The 17,028-nt window shown below is 44.6% G+C and overlaps 1 protein-coding gene across 1 annotated transcript in view; it reads left to right on the top strand.

Annotated features, from left to right (window-relative positions):
- Positions 1–343: 343 nt before the first annotated feature.
- CFAP47 (cilia and flagella associated protein 47) overlaps positions 344–17,028 on the top strand; it is a 380,184-nt gene continuing 363,499 nt past the window's right edge. The window contains exons 1-3 of the mRNA XM_056861810.1: positions 344–433; positions 875–1,026; positions 2,394–2,509. Coding sequence (XP_056717788.1) covers positions 344–433; positions 875–1,026; positions 2,394–2,509 — 358 coding nt within the window. The remainder of the gene's footprint in view (positions 434–874; positions 1,027–2,393; positions 2,510–17,028) is intronic.

The raw sequence follows: 17,028 nt of genomic DNA, 5'->3' as shown, positions 1-17,028 counted from the left end.
GAAAAAAAAAATCTAAAGTCCTCACCTCAGCATCTTGAGTAGATTGCAGACGGATTTTAATCAAGTGGAGTTGGTATAAGCTTGCACGTTTGACTTTCTGGGGAGAAGAAGGTAGAATGGCAGCTTCGAAACGTAAATAAAGAATGACACCAGATGTCCAGTGGTTCTTTACAAATGCCAATAGTGGAAACTTCATAGTTTTCTTTTGTGTCTGGCTTTGATCCTAAAGATTCATTTCCCCCCGTTTGCTCAATGGTTAGAGTCATACTTTGCTTCACCCGCATCCCAGGCTGACTCCAATACACTAAGTTTAGGAAAAAATAGAGAGAGGGAGAATTCAGAGATGGAATCCAAAGGTGATGTGAACATCACATTTAGTGAGGCTCTTTGTCACGAGGAACTGCTTTATTATATGCATGAAATAAGATGCATTGTATTTGTTTTTTGATCAAAGTCTCTAAACAAGCAAAACAAGGTTACAAAGGAAGAAGTGCTACACCAGTGCTTGACCCAGCTCATTATATTGTTTAATAATTCCACCATCTCTCTGTGCATACATCATGGTTATTTATTAACTTGTGTCCTGCTTTCCAATGTAATTTCCCACCACTATTTCCCTCTCTTGCTGCAGTTGATGCACCAAATAAATTCATCCAGATTAATAGAAAATGTAATACTTGGAGCCTAATTTTTTAAAGAGAATTTAGCTATTTGCCAGCCACAAGTTGTTTATTTAAAAGATCTGTGCCTGTTAATATATCAAATACATAGTTACTATTATCTTGCTGGAAGTGGGACCTTTTCATTTATGCTTTGCCTAGATATTTTTTTAAAAGATTTTAAAATATTATGATTTGCTCACTTTGTTTTGTAGTTCAAACTAATTGTGGAAAATCCAAAGAAACCAGTTGCATCTGGTCTTCACATAACAGCCACTGTGGAATATCATCCTGATAGAGAAGAAGACCTTCAGGATAGACTACTACTTTATGTAGACAAAAAGATAACCGAGATTCCTCTAATAGGGTATATCATTTAATATGTCTCCATGATTAATATTTGATTACATTGTTTTATAATAATGCTTTTATTTCTCAAAATAAGTGCTGACTCCACAGGTTCTTGGACAGGAATCTAAATGCAAAACAACAGGAAGTTTATCACTTTTCATTCTCCTGGCTTAAAATTATGTGGAAATAGTCCTCTGCCTGGAATAGCTATGTTAATCTTTTCCAAACTTAATGATAATAGATTTTGACTGGGCTAGCTTTTTCTTCTTCTAATGCCGTGGGTCCCCCACCCCCTTGCACAAGTGAAAGCAGCATCAGCTATGTTTAGAACCTGAATACTACACCATTGTCTGAACTCTAGTTTCTCTACAACTTGTGCAGGCTTGTTTGTTTGTTTTTTGCAGCGCTATGTAGGATACAATACAATAATTTCATTTCAATACAGATTTCGCCTTCAAAGACATTTAACTTTTGTACTGCATAGAATCAACCCCCCCCCCCGTCCCCTTGCGAATGGGGATTTTTGAAATTGGCATGTCCCAACGATGTCAAGCATGTTCCCAGCTTGTGGCTCCATATTATGCCCCTGAAAGCCACCTTTTTAGAAAGTCTGCTCTGTGAAGAGTAATTTTCACTTTCAGCTAATCAGTATTTTGTTTGACATGGTAACTTGTTATTTTTTTAAAGCAACAATTCACATAGAATGGCATCTTTTGAAAATCTGAAAGTGGTCGAGTAAAGTCACTATGTTGAGAGCTTCACCATGTCTTAAAAATGACATGAAAATTGTTCTTTTCTTATCTGAATACATGTTTTTTTAATGTCAGGATTCTGAAAGCAGTTTTGTAGCACAGGAATTAGTTGTCGCTATTTTTGCCTAAGCAGACTAGCTTCTGTCTCAAGTGAAAATGAGCACACAGCTAGTTGCTGGAATCCTGTTGAATCTGATGAGATTTAGTTGTGTCAAACTCTCACAAAATTGCTCTCAATTATTTTTTTTGTATTGAGCATCATGAGCTCACACTATTTTAAAATTTCTATAATGAGAAACAAATTGTTGAGGGATTCAGGTTTGTTCATTTTATGTTGAATTGTATTTTTGCACAGCAGAGAAGTTCCAGCCAATTAAAAATATAGTTGCAGTCCAACATGATTTAATCCAATGTGATTAAATTGTCCTGAAGTTACCATAATTAAGAAAACACAGTGACATTTTAATAAACTGCTTCCATCTGTGGATGCTGCTGCTAAATTAGGCCACACAATTAAATTGTGCACTTGTTGCAAATGGAAGGAAAGCATTTTTTACTAAGACATTTTAAAGAATAAAATCAACGTAGTAACTTGGACATAAAACAAATAAAAAGGCATTTGTTTTTGCAGATTAATTCCACGTTGCTGCTTAGAAATTGAACCTGAGATCAATTTTGGCACAGTGACTGCAAACAGTAAAGTAATCAGTAAAGAGATTAAAATTACTAACCATGGATCATCTTCAGGTAAATATTTTCTATGTACTTAATTATTTCAGATTCATTTTCTGCTAAGAAAAGCAAATAGGTTTTTTAAACTACCTTATATCCTGAATTAACCATAACAGTCTAGAACAGTGATGACGAACTTTTTAGAGACCGAGTGCCCAAATTGCAACCCAAAACCCACTTATTTATCGCAAAGTGCCAACATGGAGCGGTTCAAAGCCCCCGCCCCCCAGCTGGGTGACGGGGAGTCCAGGGAAGGGGGGGGGCTTTGAACTGCTCCACTGGGGCTCCCCCCCAGCCAGAAAGGGGCTCGCCCCCACCAGCAACTTGCCCCAGCGAGCCCAGATGGAGCGCCCCCCCAGCTAGAAAGAGGGTGGCCCCCCCAGCAACTTGCCCCAGCGAGCCCTGACGGAGCTCTCCCCTGCCAGAAAGGGGCTTGCCCCCCCAGCCACTTGCCCCAGCAAAGCTCCCCCCACCAGAAAGGGGTTCCCCCCTGCCCCAGCCAGAAAGGGGTTCTCCCCCCCAGCAACTTGCCCCAGCGAGCCCAGACGAAGCTCCCCCCCAGCTAAAAAGAGGGTGCCCCCCCAGCAACTTGCCCCAGTGAGCCCCGTTGGAGCTCCCCCCGCCAGAAAGGGGCTTGCCCCCCCAGCCACTTGCCCCAGCAAACCTTCCCCCACCAGAAAGGGGTCCCCCCCGCCCCAGCCAGAAAGGGGCTCTCCCCCCCAGCAACTTGCCCCAGTGAGCCCGACGGAGCTCCCCCTCCAGCCAGAAAGGGGTTTGCCCCCCCACACACACACAGCAACTTGCTCTACGGAAGTGAAAGAAGCCGCCCTGCCTGCAACAGGGAGGAAGAGGCGAAGCTGCCCCATGCGGAAGCTGAGAGGCCATTTCTGAAGGGGAGCTTTCGCCTCGGGGCTGCCGCTCTCTGGACCCGCGTTTCCCCCTATCCCTGTTCTCAACACTCTCAACACTCTGCAGGGGGGCTTATGGTTGCGTTTTGGAGAATCTGGGTGAGGGAAACCCCCACCCGGATTCTCAGAACTCAAAAAGAAACCCCCGTGCAGAGTTTTGAGAATGGGGATGGGGGGGGGGAACGTGCGAAACCTCCCATGCGCAAATGGCCAGAAAGTTCTGGCCCACGGGGGAAGGGAGGGGGGGAAAGCTCGACGAATGGAAGCGCTCCGCTGCCGCCTCCCTCCTGCAAGGCGGCCCTGACAGCTCGCTCCGAATGGACTCCAGGCCGGAGGACCGCCGCCCCATCGGCGCCGGCAAGACCGGGGAGGGAAAGCTTCCCCATGCCCCGGGCCAAGTCCCCCTCGTATCTGTCGGGGCTCGCGAGCATGGAGGCGCGGCGCCGGCCGCTCCTTCAAGCTGGCCTCTGGGCTTCCAGGGCGGGGAGCGCGTCCCCTCGGAGCGACCAGACCAGCAGCCGCCGCCCAGCCTCTGTACTGTACTGACTCCCTCCCTTGCAGGAGCCGCGTCTCACCTGGGGGGGCCCTGACCTGACTCAGCTCCGTGTTGCAGTGAGGAGGTGAGAAGGAGCGGTTCAAAGCCCCCCCTTCCCTGGACTCCCCGCCAGCTGGGCGGCGGGGAGTCCAGGAAAGGGGGGGCTTTGAACTGCAGGCAGCGCGGAGCGGTTCAAAGCCCCCGCCCCCCAGCTGGGCAGCGGGGAGTCCAGGGAAGGGGGGGCTTTGAACTGAGCAGTTCAAAGCCCCCGCCCCCCAGGTGGGCGGCGGAGAGTCCAGGGAAGGGGGGGCTTTGAACTGCTCCGCGCTGCCTGAGGGCGTGCCCACAGAGAGGGCTCGGCGTGTCATGTCTGGCACGCGTGCCATAGGTTCTCCAACACGGGTCTAGAAGGCCTATATTTGTAGGACTCTTGAAACGAAAATTTCCAACCCACTGGAAATTTACTGGGCTTTTGTGGCTTCTAACCCTTTGCATTGCTGGACAAGGATCCCCACCCCCCACCGGGTTTTCCCACCAAGTTTTTCATCATGAATCCCAGGCCTCTGTTCAGTCCAGGAGAATCATTGTCTTGAGCTTCCTTATTAGTTGTAATTCTTTCTAATCTCCCTTTGAAATCCCTTTGTAAGAGAACTGCTACTCTTAAGTCAGCAACTGAATGTCCTGGAAAGTTAAAACATCCCCCCGGCTAGTTTTTGAATGTTTTGGTTTCTGATGTCAGACTTATGTCCATTTAATCTTTGTCGCAATACTGGCCTGTTTGTCCAGTGTAGAGGGTGGAAGGGCATTTCTGGCATGTGATGGCATTAATCACATTAGAAGATGAGTAGGAGTATGAACCTGAGATGGTATGGCTGGTGTATGGCTGGGCCCAGTGATGGTGTTGTTAGGATCTATATAAGAGCAAAGTTGGCACCTTGATTTGTTGCAGGCCTTGGTACCAGTGTACCTGCTACTGTTAAGTAGTTTATCATTGTGGGTGAGAAGTTGTTTTAGGTTAGCAGGCTGTCTATAAGCAAAAAAGGGTTGGGGCTCCAGTGCAGTAGGGTTGCCAGGTCCCTCTTTGCTACCAGCAGGAGGTCTTTTGGACGGAGCCTGAGGAGGGTGGAGTTTGGGGAGGGGAGGGACTTCAATGCCATAGAGTCCAATTGTCAAAGCTGTCATTTTCTCCAGGTGAACTGATCTGTATCAGCTGGAGATCAATTGTATTAGCAGGAAATCTCCAGCTAGTACCTGCAGGTTGGCAACCCTACCAGTTCCTTATTGAGGGAAGTGTCACAATCCAGCATTGGTTGAAGGTCGTTAATAATAATGGCTGGAGTTGTGAGCTGTACGTGACCACCAGAGGTGTTCTGTTGTCATTTTCCTTGGGCTTGTCTTGTAGCAAGCTGTGTCTGGGTATCATTCTGGCCTTTCCAATAATCTTTCTTGCCATATCCGCAGGATATTGTAGTTGCAAAAATGCTCGCTGTAGGTCCTTCAAGTGAGTAACTGTCTGAGGGGTTGGGGTAGCTGCTACTATAGTGTAGGGCAGGGGTGGGGAACATCAGGCCTGGGGGCCGTATAAGGCCTGCGAAATCATTTGGTCTGGCTCTTCGTGGATCCTGGCAGATCTCTAGCTCAGAAGGATCTAAGACTGGTGATCCACCCCCTCCCGCAGACAGGAATAGCCTCTATTTAAGGTGGATGTGAGTTTGTTTTGCCAAGAAAAGAAACCTTTTCCCCCTTGCAGAAGAGTCGTTAGCTAAGGAGCTGCTAGGACCGCCCAAGAAACTGTGTTAACCCTTTCCCACCCGGGCCACGGAGAAACTATGTGGCAGACACTCAGAGCCGTCTCCAGTCGTGCCTCTTGGTTAAATGTTTGACCAAATATAGTAGGATAATTTTTAAGTTGATAATTTTGTATGGCCCACAAATGATGTTATAAATATCAAAATGGCCCTTGGCAGAAAAAAGGTTCCCCACCCCTGGTGTAGGGGTTGGCTATAGACAATGGACTGTTTGATATGGTTGGGTCTTATGGCAAATGTAATTCCACAACTACTCTATGCCATTCCAGTGTGGATTAATGCTTTTGATATTCGTGCTGAAAGGGTAAAATCCAAGTTTGTCCGGAAAATTATGGGCTTTCCATGTTGCGTTCCTTGTGCAGCCCTCTGCTTAGAAACTGGCCTTGTTAGGATTGAAACAAGAGCCTGGTTTATGTCAATCAAGTACTGGCTGCGGATACACTATCAAAGCCCTAGGAGCTTTTTACATCATGTGCTGTCTGAATCTAACATCTCCAAATGGTCCACTGGTATAATGGGTAAAATAATGTTAATGGGACTACCAATTGACTCACTGTTTATGCTTCCTTTCTCAAGTGCATATCAAATAGTTAAGTGCAGAATTTTGGAGATTGAACTACAAACTCTTGCTAGTCTTGCCAAAAAATCTTGTTCCCCCTTGAATTTTGAAATTCCTTTAACTACTGCTCGACTGGTTCCTTATTTGTCTACCCTACATGCCCGCAAATACGCAGAGCATTTGCACCATCTAGGTGCAATGCTCTTCCTTCAGCTATTACTTTTGGCAGATATAACCAAACCAGATACTCAGCGAGGCTTTGTCCCTGTTACTCAAATTCGATCGAGTCAGTTTCCCATATCCTTCTTAGTTGTCCTCAGTATAATGTCATCCGCTCCAATTTTCTCAATTCTATCTTAGCCAATATATCAGGTCTTTCGGAAGCCCTGAAAATTTATCATCTCCTTAATGATTTATCACCCGAAATAACTGGAAAAGTAGCTGTTTTCTTAAGCTTAAAAATAAAAAACAGATTCTTTCGGGGGGGGGGAAGCGCCGCGGATCGCGCGTTTGATCACGCGCCGGCTCAAAGCTGCCGGGGGGCAGGGAAAACGGCCCCCTATCATTTGGCAAGCGGCACTCCTCGGAGCAAGAGGAAATGCTGGATCGGGGGCCGGCGGGCGTCCCGTCTTAGAAGCGGTCGCTGCCGCGGAGGCGGCGGTGATTGCTCGGACGGGTCTAGCCGTGGAGCGGGCGCCATTGTTCTTTCAAGCTGCTGGGATGAGCGGCGGAGAGACCCCGATTCAAAAAATAAAACCGCAAGTTTTTCTTTCTTCATTTGACCTTAATTAACAACACAACTGAGGTGTCTGACAGTCATTACTAAAGAGAAAGCATTCTGGACTCTGCCTATAACTTCACTAAATCGAAACAGCTTTCTGCCAGCTGTGGCTCAGCAATAATTCAATCTTGCCAGCTTTGCCAGCCATTGTAACAAATTACAAGGTGCGGGGAGGTGAAAAATAGCTGACAGGAGATGACAAATTGAAGAAGATGATGTGGTAAACTTGCTCTCTAAGGTCTGGATTATAAAATAAGTTTGATTTCCAGTTTTTTTATGCAGACTTTAAACTGATGTTTTAAACAGTAAACGTCACCCCCCCCTGTGGATTACAAGCTACCGCCAAATCAGCTTTTCAGGATAAGTGCGAGACAAAGAAAAAAAAGAAAAGCATTCCAAGGAATATTTTAAAGACTCTAAAGAACTGCAGTTACAACAAACCTCTCAACAACAGAGAAGACCTTCTGCTTCCAATATACGTCTACCACCAGTTACTTCACCATCTTTAACTGGGACTTCTGTGACTGCTAAGATGCCTCCCAAGCCAAAAATGGAGGACACTCTCAGTTCTCTCCATGAGATGATGACAAAGACACTTCAGGAGGTGACAGCTATAAAGCAAGAACTGACTCAAAATACAATGGCCATTAGTCAGAATACAACTGCCATCTCTGCATTGAAAGACTCAATCTCCTCCTTGACCGTCCGCCGGATAAAGTGGAGGCCAAACTTCAAAAACATTCACAAGATAATAAAGATACAAGAAAAAGATTTGACACCCTGGAATTGTCGGTGCTAGAGCTTAAACAAAAAGAAACCTGCTTTCGCATACGTGGCCTGAAAGAAAAATCTGAAGGAAGAGACTTAAAAACTTTTTTAAAGGTACAGTTGGCAGTGTTTTTGCAGGAAGAAGAAGTAGTCGTGGAAGGAATGATCATTACAGCCTACAGGATTAATTCTGCTTTTGCAACCAAAAATAATGTGCCAAGGGACTGTTTATTTCAGCTTTTTTCCAGGACCTACCGTGATATTATTTTGAACAAGCATTACCAGAATCCTCTTATAATAGAAGGCACATCTATGAGACTGATGAAAGAGATTCCTGGAAGACTACTCAGAAAAAGAAGATTTCTCAGAGATTGTTGAAAGACTGAAACTCAATGGGATCCAACATAGATGGGAATTTCCACAAGGCATCTCTTTTCTCTTTAAAGCTAAAAGATTCAAAATCACAGATGCTACCAAGGCTGATCAGTTTTTAAGAAGATATGATAAAGATCTCCTTAAACCAACAAAACAACTTCCATCTAAAGATCTTCCTGAAGAGGATAAGGCGGCAGAAGCAAGCGGTGGGGCACATCCAACAGATACAACAGAAGAGGATTCCCAGTCAGATGACAAAGAAGGCTGAACTGTTATAAAAAGAAATTAAAGGGAATAAAAGGGGGATGGGAAGGAGGCTATAATAAAAATATGGGTAACAACTCTGGAAAAAATAAAAAAGGGGTTAATTAAAGTTTAATATGTTACAGGTATTATCATGGAATGTTAATGGTTTGAATTCTCCCAATAAGAGAAGGAAGGTATTTTATCATTTACAAAAGTCTAAGGCTAATATTTTTTGTTTACAGGAAACACATAATATTGTTGAAGGCTTTCACGGTCAGAGTTCATTGGTTCTTGTAGGTTATCCAGGCTGTGTGACCGTGGTCTTGGTATTTTCTTTCCTGACGTTTCGCCAGCAGCTGTGGCAGGCATCTTCAGAGGAGTAACACTGAAGAACAGTGTCTCTCAGTGTCAAGTGTGTAGGAAGAGTAATATATAGTCAGAAAGGGGTTGGGTTTGAGCTGAATCATGGTCCTGCAAAAAGTATCAAAGGTAATGTGCTAATCATTGTCCTGTAAGTATCAAGATAATGTGCTAATGAGAGTGTTGTATGTTAATATGGAACCATTGTATCCTGAAGTGATCTGTTAATGTGTGAAATCCAAAGCTAATCTGCATGGCTATTGTGGACAAAGACTACAGTCCACAATAGCCATGCAGATTAGCTTTGGATTTCACACATTAATAGATCACTTCAGGATACAATGGTTCTATATTAACATACCACACCCTCATTCGCACATTATCTTGATACTTACAGGACAATGGTTAGCACATTACCTTTGATACTTTTTGCACAACAATGATTCAGCTCAAACCCAACCCCTTTCTGACTATATATTACTCTTCCTACACACTTGACACTGAGAGACACTGTCCTTCAGTGTTACTCCTCTGAAGATGCCTGCCACAGCTGCTGGCGAAACATCAGGAAAGAAAATATCAAGACCACGGTCACACAGCCCGGATAACCTACAAGAACCAAGGAAACACATATTTTACCAAAAGATATTTCAAGACTGGAACAATTAAAATTGGGAAAACTCTTTACATCTTGTAATGAAAAGAAAAAAATAATGGAATAGCTAGGTATATTCCTCTGGTATTGGAACCTAAGATTATATATAAAGATAATGAGGGAAGAATCCTGTTGATAGAAATTGTATGTGGTTTTCAAAAAATATTGTTGGTGGGTATTTATGCGCCTAACATAAACCAAAAAGTATTTTATAATAATCTGGCGTCAATATTAGCTGAACATGCTAAAGAAAAAATGATTTGGATGGGGGACTTTAATGGGGTAATGGAGCCAAAGTTGGATAGATCTGCAAAGAAAAAAAAAGGGAAATTCTGAGGGTAAATTACCAGGTATTTTTTAATGATCTCATAGATCAATTGGAAATGTTTGATATTTGGAGATTGGTAAATGGTAACAAAAAGGGATATACGTATTTTTCATCTAGACATCTTACCTATTCGAGAATAGATATGTGATGGCTATCTAAAGGAATAATAAATTTATCAGACAATGCGGAGATTTTGCCCAAGGTACTGTCAGATTACAATGCTGTTTCAGTTTGAGTTAAGTTAGGAGATAGGAGACACAGGCCTTGGCCAATAAATGAATTTTTATTAAAAATAAAAAAAATACTAGATAAATTAAAAATAGATATACAATTTTTTTCCTGATAATGTAGATAAGGGAACAACTGATGAGGTAGTATGGGATGCCGGCAAAGCAGTATTTAGAGGACTCTTGATTCAACAAAATACAAGATGGTTTACAGAGAAGGAGGCACAAAAGAAAAATATACTAGAAGAAATCAGACAAGGAGAAAGACAGTTAAGAAAAACACAGGATAAATTACTTAAACATGAACAGATAAATAATTTTAAAAAGCTACAACTCCAATGAGTTTTTGATAACTTCAGAAATTGAAAAGAAAATAATGTTTAACAGACAGAGACTCTTTGAACATGCTAATAAACCGGGCAAACTGCTAGCTTGGCAGCTTAAACACAAAGAAAAAAATTACCAATACTAAAAATTAAGAAAGAGGGCAAATTAATAATGGATAAACAAAAAAATATGGAATCCTTCGTAGATTACTATGCAAACTTATATAGGAAAAATCCAGTTTCAGAGAAGGAAATGGATGTCTATTTGAAGCAATTTGACTGGGAAAAACTATCACAAGAAAATAGGGAATTATTAGATTCTGTGATAACTATGGAGGAATTAAAAGATAGGTAAAAGTAAACTAAATGAATCTCCAGGTGCGGATGGATTTACAGCATGTTATTATAAAACTTTTAAAGAACAATTACCGTATTTTTTGCTCCATAAGACGCACCTGACCATAAGACACACGTAGTTTTTAGAGGAAGGAAAACAAGAAAAAATATTCTGCCGAATAAAGACCCCCGTCCGGTTTACAGGGAGTCCCTAAAAGCCAGGCGGGGGTCTTTAAACTGCTCTGCGCTGCCTGCCTAGGCAGCGCAGAACAGTTTAACCTCCCCCCCTTCCCGGTCCGAGACTCAGCTGTTGGGCGGGGTCCCGCCTGGCTTCTAGGGACACCCTGGAAGACGGGCGGGGGGGGGGGGTCTTGAAAGTGCTCTGTGCTGCCTGGGATGGAAACGGAGCCTCGGGACCTGGAAGCGCTGGGGGGAGGTTAAACTCCGCGTTGCCATCCCAGGCAGCACAGAGCAGTTTAAAGACCCCTCCGCCCGGCTTCTAGGGACTCCCTGGAAGCCCGGCGGGCGGGAGCTTTAAACTCCTCAGCGCTGCCATCCCAGGCAGCGCAGAGCACTTTCAAGACCCCCACCCTGCTTCCAGGGAGTCCCTGGAAGCATGGCGCGGGGGGGTCTTTAAACTCCTCCGTGCTACCACCCCAGGCACCTCAGAGCACTTTCAAGACCCCCCCCACCCGGCTTCCAGGGAGTCCCTGGAAGCCCGCCCAAGGGGGGGGGGTCTTTAAACTTCTCTGCGCTGCCTGGGATGGCAGCGTGGAGCACTTTCAAGACCCCCCCCACCCGGCTTCCAGGGACTCCCTGGAAGCTGGGCAGGGGGTATTTAAACTGCTCCGCGCTGCCTGCCTAGGCAGCGCAGAGCAGTTTAACCTCCCCCCCCCCCCCGTGCTGTACAGGGAGTCCCTGGAAGCCGGGTGGGGGGTCCCCACCCAACAGCTGAGCCTCAGGACTGAGAAGCGCGCGGGGGGGGGGGGAAGTTAAACTGCAGGTGGGGGTGATTGGGTGTTGCAGAGAAAGGGGCCTCTTCTTCTCTGGGCCCCTTCTCCTCCTCCTCCTCCTCCTCCTCCTCCTCCTCCTCCTCCTTCTCCTTCTCCTCCTTCTCCTCCTCCTCTCCCGCCCCACCCACTGGCTGCGGCAGGAGGTCTTGTTATGTATAACCTAGTTATGTGCAAGAGTGGCGTAATGGGGAAAGGGCCATGGTTCAGTGGCAGAGCCTCTGCTTGGCATGCAGAAGGCCCCAGGTTCAATCTCTGGTATCTCCAGTTAAAGAGCCCAGGCAGGTAGGTGATGTGAAAGACCTCCTGCCTGAGACCCTGGAGAGCTGCTGCCAGTCTGAGTAGACAATACTGAATTGGATGGACCAAGGGGGGGGGGTCTGATTCATTAGAAAGCAGCTTCATGTGTTCATGTGTATTTTGGAGGGGGCTGTGAGTTCAGTGGCGGAGCCTCTGCTCAGCATGCAGGAGGTCTCAGGTTCAATCCCCAGCGGCATCTCCAGTTAAAGGGACCGGGCAGGTAGGCAATATGAAAGATCTCAGCCTGTGACCCTGGAGAGCCATGGGGAGGGGGCTGTGAGCTCAGTGGTGGAGCCTCTGCTGGGCATGCAGGAGGTCCCAGGTTCAATCCCCAGTGGCATCTCCGGTTAAAGGCACTAGGGAAGTAGGTGATCTGAAAGACCCTTTTCTGCCGGGGACCCTGGAGAGCCGCTGCCGGTCTGAGTAGACAGTACTGACTTTGATGGACTGAGGGGGGGGTCTGGTTCAGCATAAGGCAGCTTCACAAGGAGGCGCCCGTGGCTCAGTGGCAGAGCCTCTGCTTGGGCATAGCAGGAGGCCCCCGGTTCAGTCCCCACGGGGCACCTCCGCTCCCACCCGCCCCTAGCCCAGGCGAGCCCGGCGCTTCCTGGCCTCTGCCTCCCCCCCACTTGCTGCACGGAGGCCGGGCGGGGCGGGCGGAGAGTGAGGCCGGATTCCACCACCGGGATGATCCGCCGGGCCCTCCCTCCCTCCCTTTTGCTCGCCCGGCCTCCATGCAGCGGGGATCGCCGAGAGGGAAGTAGGAGAGGGAAGAAAGGAAGGCCGGGGGTGGGGTAGGCCTGAGGGGGAGACGCCGCCTTCGCTCAGCTGTTGGGTGGGGGGGCTTCAGGACCGGGAAGCGCGTGGGGTTTAAACCCCCACTGCCCCCCTTCCCGGGAGTCCTCACAGAAAGGAGGCCTGGGCCGGGGGTCGAACATGGTGGTGCTGGGGTGGCTCCTGCTGCTGCTGGGCTCCTGGGCGGCCAGCGCCGGAGGTAAGCGGACCCGCGGCCTGGCTTCCTTCGCCCGGCGGGAAGGAGGGTCTCCTCAGAAGGGGCTCCCCTCCCCCCTCCCCGGCTTCCCCTCCCCCACCATCCCCCCTCCCCCGTGGGTGAAGGCGGCGTCTCCCCCTCAGGCCTACCCCACCCCCGGCCTTCCTTTCTTCCCTCTCCCACTTCCCCCTCGGCAATCCTGGCTGCACGGAGGCTAGGCGAGCGGAAGGGAAGGAGGGAGGGCCAGGCGGATCGTCCCGGCCGCGGGATCCGGCCTTGCTCTCCGCCCGCCCCGCCTGGCCTCCATGCAGCGAGTGGGGGGGGGAGGCAGAGGCCGGGCAGAGCCGGGCTCGCCTGGGCCAGGGCGGGTGGGAGCGGAGGCGCCCCGCGGGGACTGAACCGGGGGCCTCCTGCTATGCCCAAGCAGAGGCTCTGCCACTGAGCCATGGGCGCCTCCTTGTGAAGCTGCCTTATGCTGAACCAGACCCCCCCTCAGTCCATCAAAGTCAGTACTGTCTACTCAGTACTGTTGTTGCGAGGCTCAGGAACGGGAAGCGCGCGGGGAGGTTAAACTCTGCGCTGCCTAGGCAGGCCGCGCAGAGCAGTTTAAATATCCCGCCTCCCAGCTGGCCGTCGGGGCGGGGAACACCAGCTTGCGTTCTGGCATGCCCGGCCGGCTGGTGGGAGGGGCGGGGGTCCGCACATTCGCTCCATAAGACGCACCGACATTTCCCCTCACTTTTGAGGAGGAAAAAAGTGCGTCTTATTGAGCGAAAAATACGGTATCTCCACATTTATTAAAAGTAAAGAATTCTTGCTTGCTGAACGGATCCATCCCCCAAACCTGGAAACAGGCAAATATAGTATTAATACCAAAAGCAAATTTGGATTCGTAAGAAGTAAAGAATTATAGACCCATTTCATTATTGAATAATGACTATAAACTTTTTGTAGCCATTTTAGCATCTAGATTAAAAATGGTTCTAAACCAGGTTATACATGAAGATCAAGCTGGTTTTCTATCGGGTAGACTGATTAGTCAAAATGTTAGAATAGTAATAGACCTTTTGGAATATGCAGAATCAGTTAAATCCCCTGTAGTTATGATATTTTTAGACGCAGAAAAAGCTTTTGACAATGTGAATTGGAAATTTATGAAGAAAACATTAGACTATATGGGTTTGGGAGTAAATTTTAAGAAAAAATCTATACGTATTAATTAGCTAATTTGCTAGTTTGCTGATTAATTGTATATTATCACCACACTTTGAAATTCAAAAGGGCACCAGACAAGGTTGGCTTCTTTCACCTTTGTTATTTATTTTAGTGTTAGAAGTCTTATTGAAAAAGATTAGACAAACTCATGATTTAATTGGATTTCAATTGGGGAGAAATCACTTTAAGATTAAAGCTTATGCAGACAATCCTGTATGCTTTTTGACTAACCCGATTTGTCAAATTGATAACTGGAATAAAATTGTGGAGGTTTATGGAAAGCTTGCAGGTTTTAAGATAAACAAAAATAAAACCAAGTTATTGGTTAAAAATATGACTGTCACAGCAACAAGAATTATCAAAAAAGACAGGTTTTATTATTGAACACAAAATAAAATATTTGGGTATATGGTTAACCTCAAATAATCTTTTGTTTCAAAATAACTGTATTAAGTTATGACAACAAATTGTCATAGACCTTAAAAATTGGGAAAAAATACCCTTATCGTTATGGGGTAGAATCTCAGTAGTTAAAATGATGGTATTACCTAAGATGCTCTTTTTGTTTCAAAATCTACCAATTCTAAAAGGAGTGCAAATATTTAAAAGTTGGAAGAAAGATATTTTAAATTTTCTATGGGGTAAGGAAAGACATAGAATAGCATATAATAATTTAATTGAATTAAAAGAGACTGGAGGTTTGGGGTTACCGGATCTAAGATTGTATTATGAAGCATCCTGTTTTGTGTGGTTAAAGAATTGGATTTTATTAGAGAATCCCAAATTATTGGAAATGGAAGGATTTAATTTACGTTTTGGATGGCATGCATATTTATGGTATGAAAAAGATAAAGTAATTTGGTTTATTTCAAATTTGGAAAAAATATAAAAGGATTTTGGAAAATAAAACTCCAGGCTGGATTAACCCAGTAGAAGCATTTATAAAGAGAGGTATACAATTAAACTTGTATACGGATATTTATGGAGAAATTATGGATTGTAAGGAAGGGGAATGGTCTCTAAAGAGTAGAGAAGAACTTAAAATTAAAGATTGGTTTATGTATTATAAATTAAAAGATATATTTAACAAAGATAAGTTGATGGGATTTAGTAAAAATAAATCTAAATTAGAAATTATATTAAGTAAGGGAAATAAAGGACTGATAGGAAGGATATATAAATTATTAATTGAATTAAATTTGGAGCAAGAAAGAATTAAATCAGGGATGTTTAAATGGATGCAGGAGTTAGGATATAATATTTATCTGGAAATTTGGGAAAACCTTTGGAAAAAAGAATATAAATTTACAATTACCAATGAAATTAGAGAGAATTTATATAAAATGTTTTATAGATGGTGTATAACCCCTGTGATAATAAGCAAAATGAAAAAAGGAGACTCGGACCTATGTCAGAAATGTGGAACTGAAAAGGGAACCTTTATGCATGCCTGGTGGTTGTGTAAAAAAAATCAAAAGTTTTTGGAGAAAAGTTTTGAAAGAAACCAATAATCTGATTAATATTAAAGTAAAAAAGGATCCGGCTTTTTGTTTATTGGGAATTCCTCAAGATAAAATGGATAAGTGTAACAGAGTCATATGTCAATATAGTTTTGCAGCTGCAAGAAGTATAATAGCTAAAACCTGGAAGCAAATAAATAAACCTTCAATTATTGACTGGAGAGAGAAACTATGGATGTAAATGCGGATGGCCAAATTAACAGATTTCCTACATGGAAAAGATATGGAAGAATTTAAGAAAACATGGGCGAAAGCCGTCACATATTGGGACAAACTGGCAAAAATGAATTTTACTTTTTTAGTTAATGAGTTATAGAGATAAATGTTTATATCTTCATATTACTGTAGTTATTGGATAATTTTAAAAATGTTAAGACACTTCTCCGGAAGTCTGGTGATGGGTCACTATATTAAGGTGGGTGGTGCGTTTTAAGGGTACTTTAAATTTTGTAATTTTTATTGTACTATGTAGTTAAAACAATTTGTATGTACCTTTTGGTAATTTTTCTTTATTTGTTTGTTATGTTTTATATTATAAAAATAAAAAAAACATATAAAAAATCAAAAACAGATTAGACAAGGGCTAACGATTGATGGATTTTTAAATATGTTTTTGTTTCCTCTGACGGTTTATTATCTGTATGGACGATCTGTTGTATTAAATCATATGCCAATAAAGGTAATTGTATTGTATTGTATTCTATATGGTTGAGTGGTAGCTGGAGGCATGTAGATGTTTGCCAATCTGTCGGTTTCCGGTATAATGTGGTGTTTATGTGTCCCTCGTGTATCCGTACTGTGGTGTCCAGGAAGGTTATTTCTTCTTCAGAGTAATTCATAGTTAGATTGATGGTGGGGTGAAAGTTGTTGAAAGCCTGGTGAAATCCTTTGAGGGCTTCTTTGCCATGAATCCATACAACTGATTCATAGAATCATAGAATTGGAAGGTACCACCAGGGCCATCTAGTCCAATCCCCTGCACAATGCAGGAAATTTCAAACTACCTTAACTGTGCATCTGAGGATGCAAGTGTACAGGGGCTATGAGTGGTACCTTATTTTCCCCCTATTGCAGGGCTCCCCAGTGTGGTCCCCATGAGTGCCCTGGTACCCACTGACACCTTGTTGCCTACCAACTGTTTTCAGAAAGTGGGTGGAGCCAGGTGGAGCTCTTGCCAATCATGGCTTCTGATATGCTTTTGGTGATCTGTGGTTGGCTGTGCAGATTAAAATGTTGCTTTGGTGGCAGGTACTGCCATCATTGGTTTTGTTGTCTGTCTCACTACT

This window comes from Euleptes europaea, chromosome 16, assembly GCF_029931775.1.
Source record: "Euleptes europaea isolate rEulEur1 chromosome 16, rEulEur1.hap1, whole genome shotgun sequence".
NCBI classification, from domain to species: domain Eukaryota; kingdom Metazoa; phylum Chordata; class Lepidosauria; order Squamata; family Sphaerodactylidae; genus Euleptes; species Euleptes europaea.
Note: the sequence above shows the minus strand (reverse complement) of the source record. Positions and strands in the feature narration are given on the sequence as shown.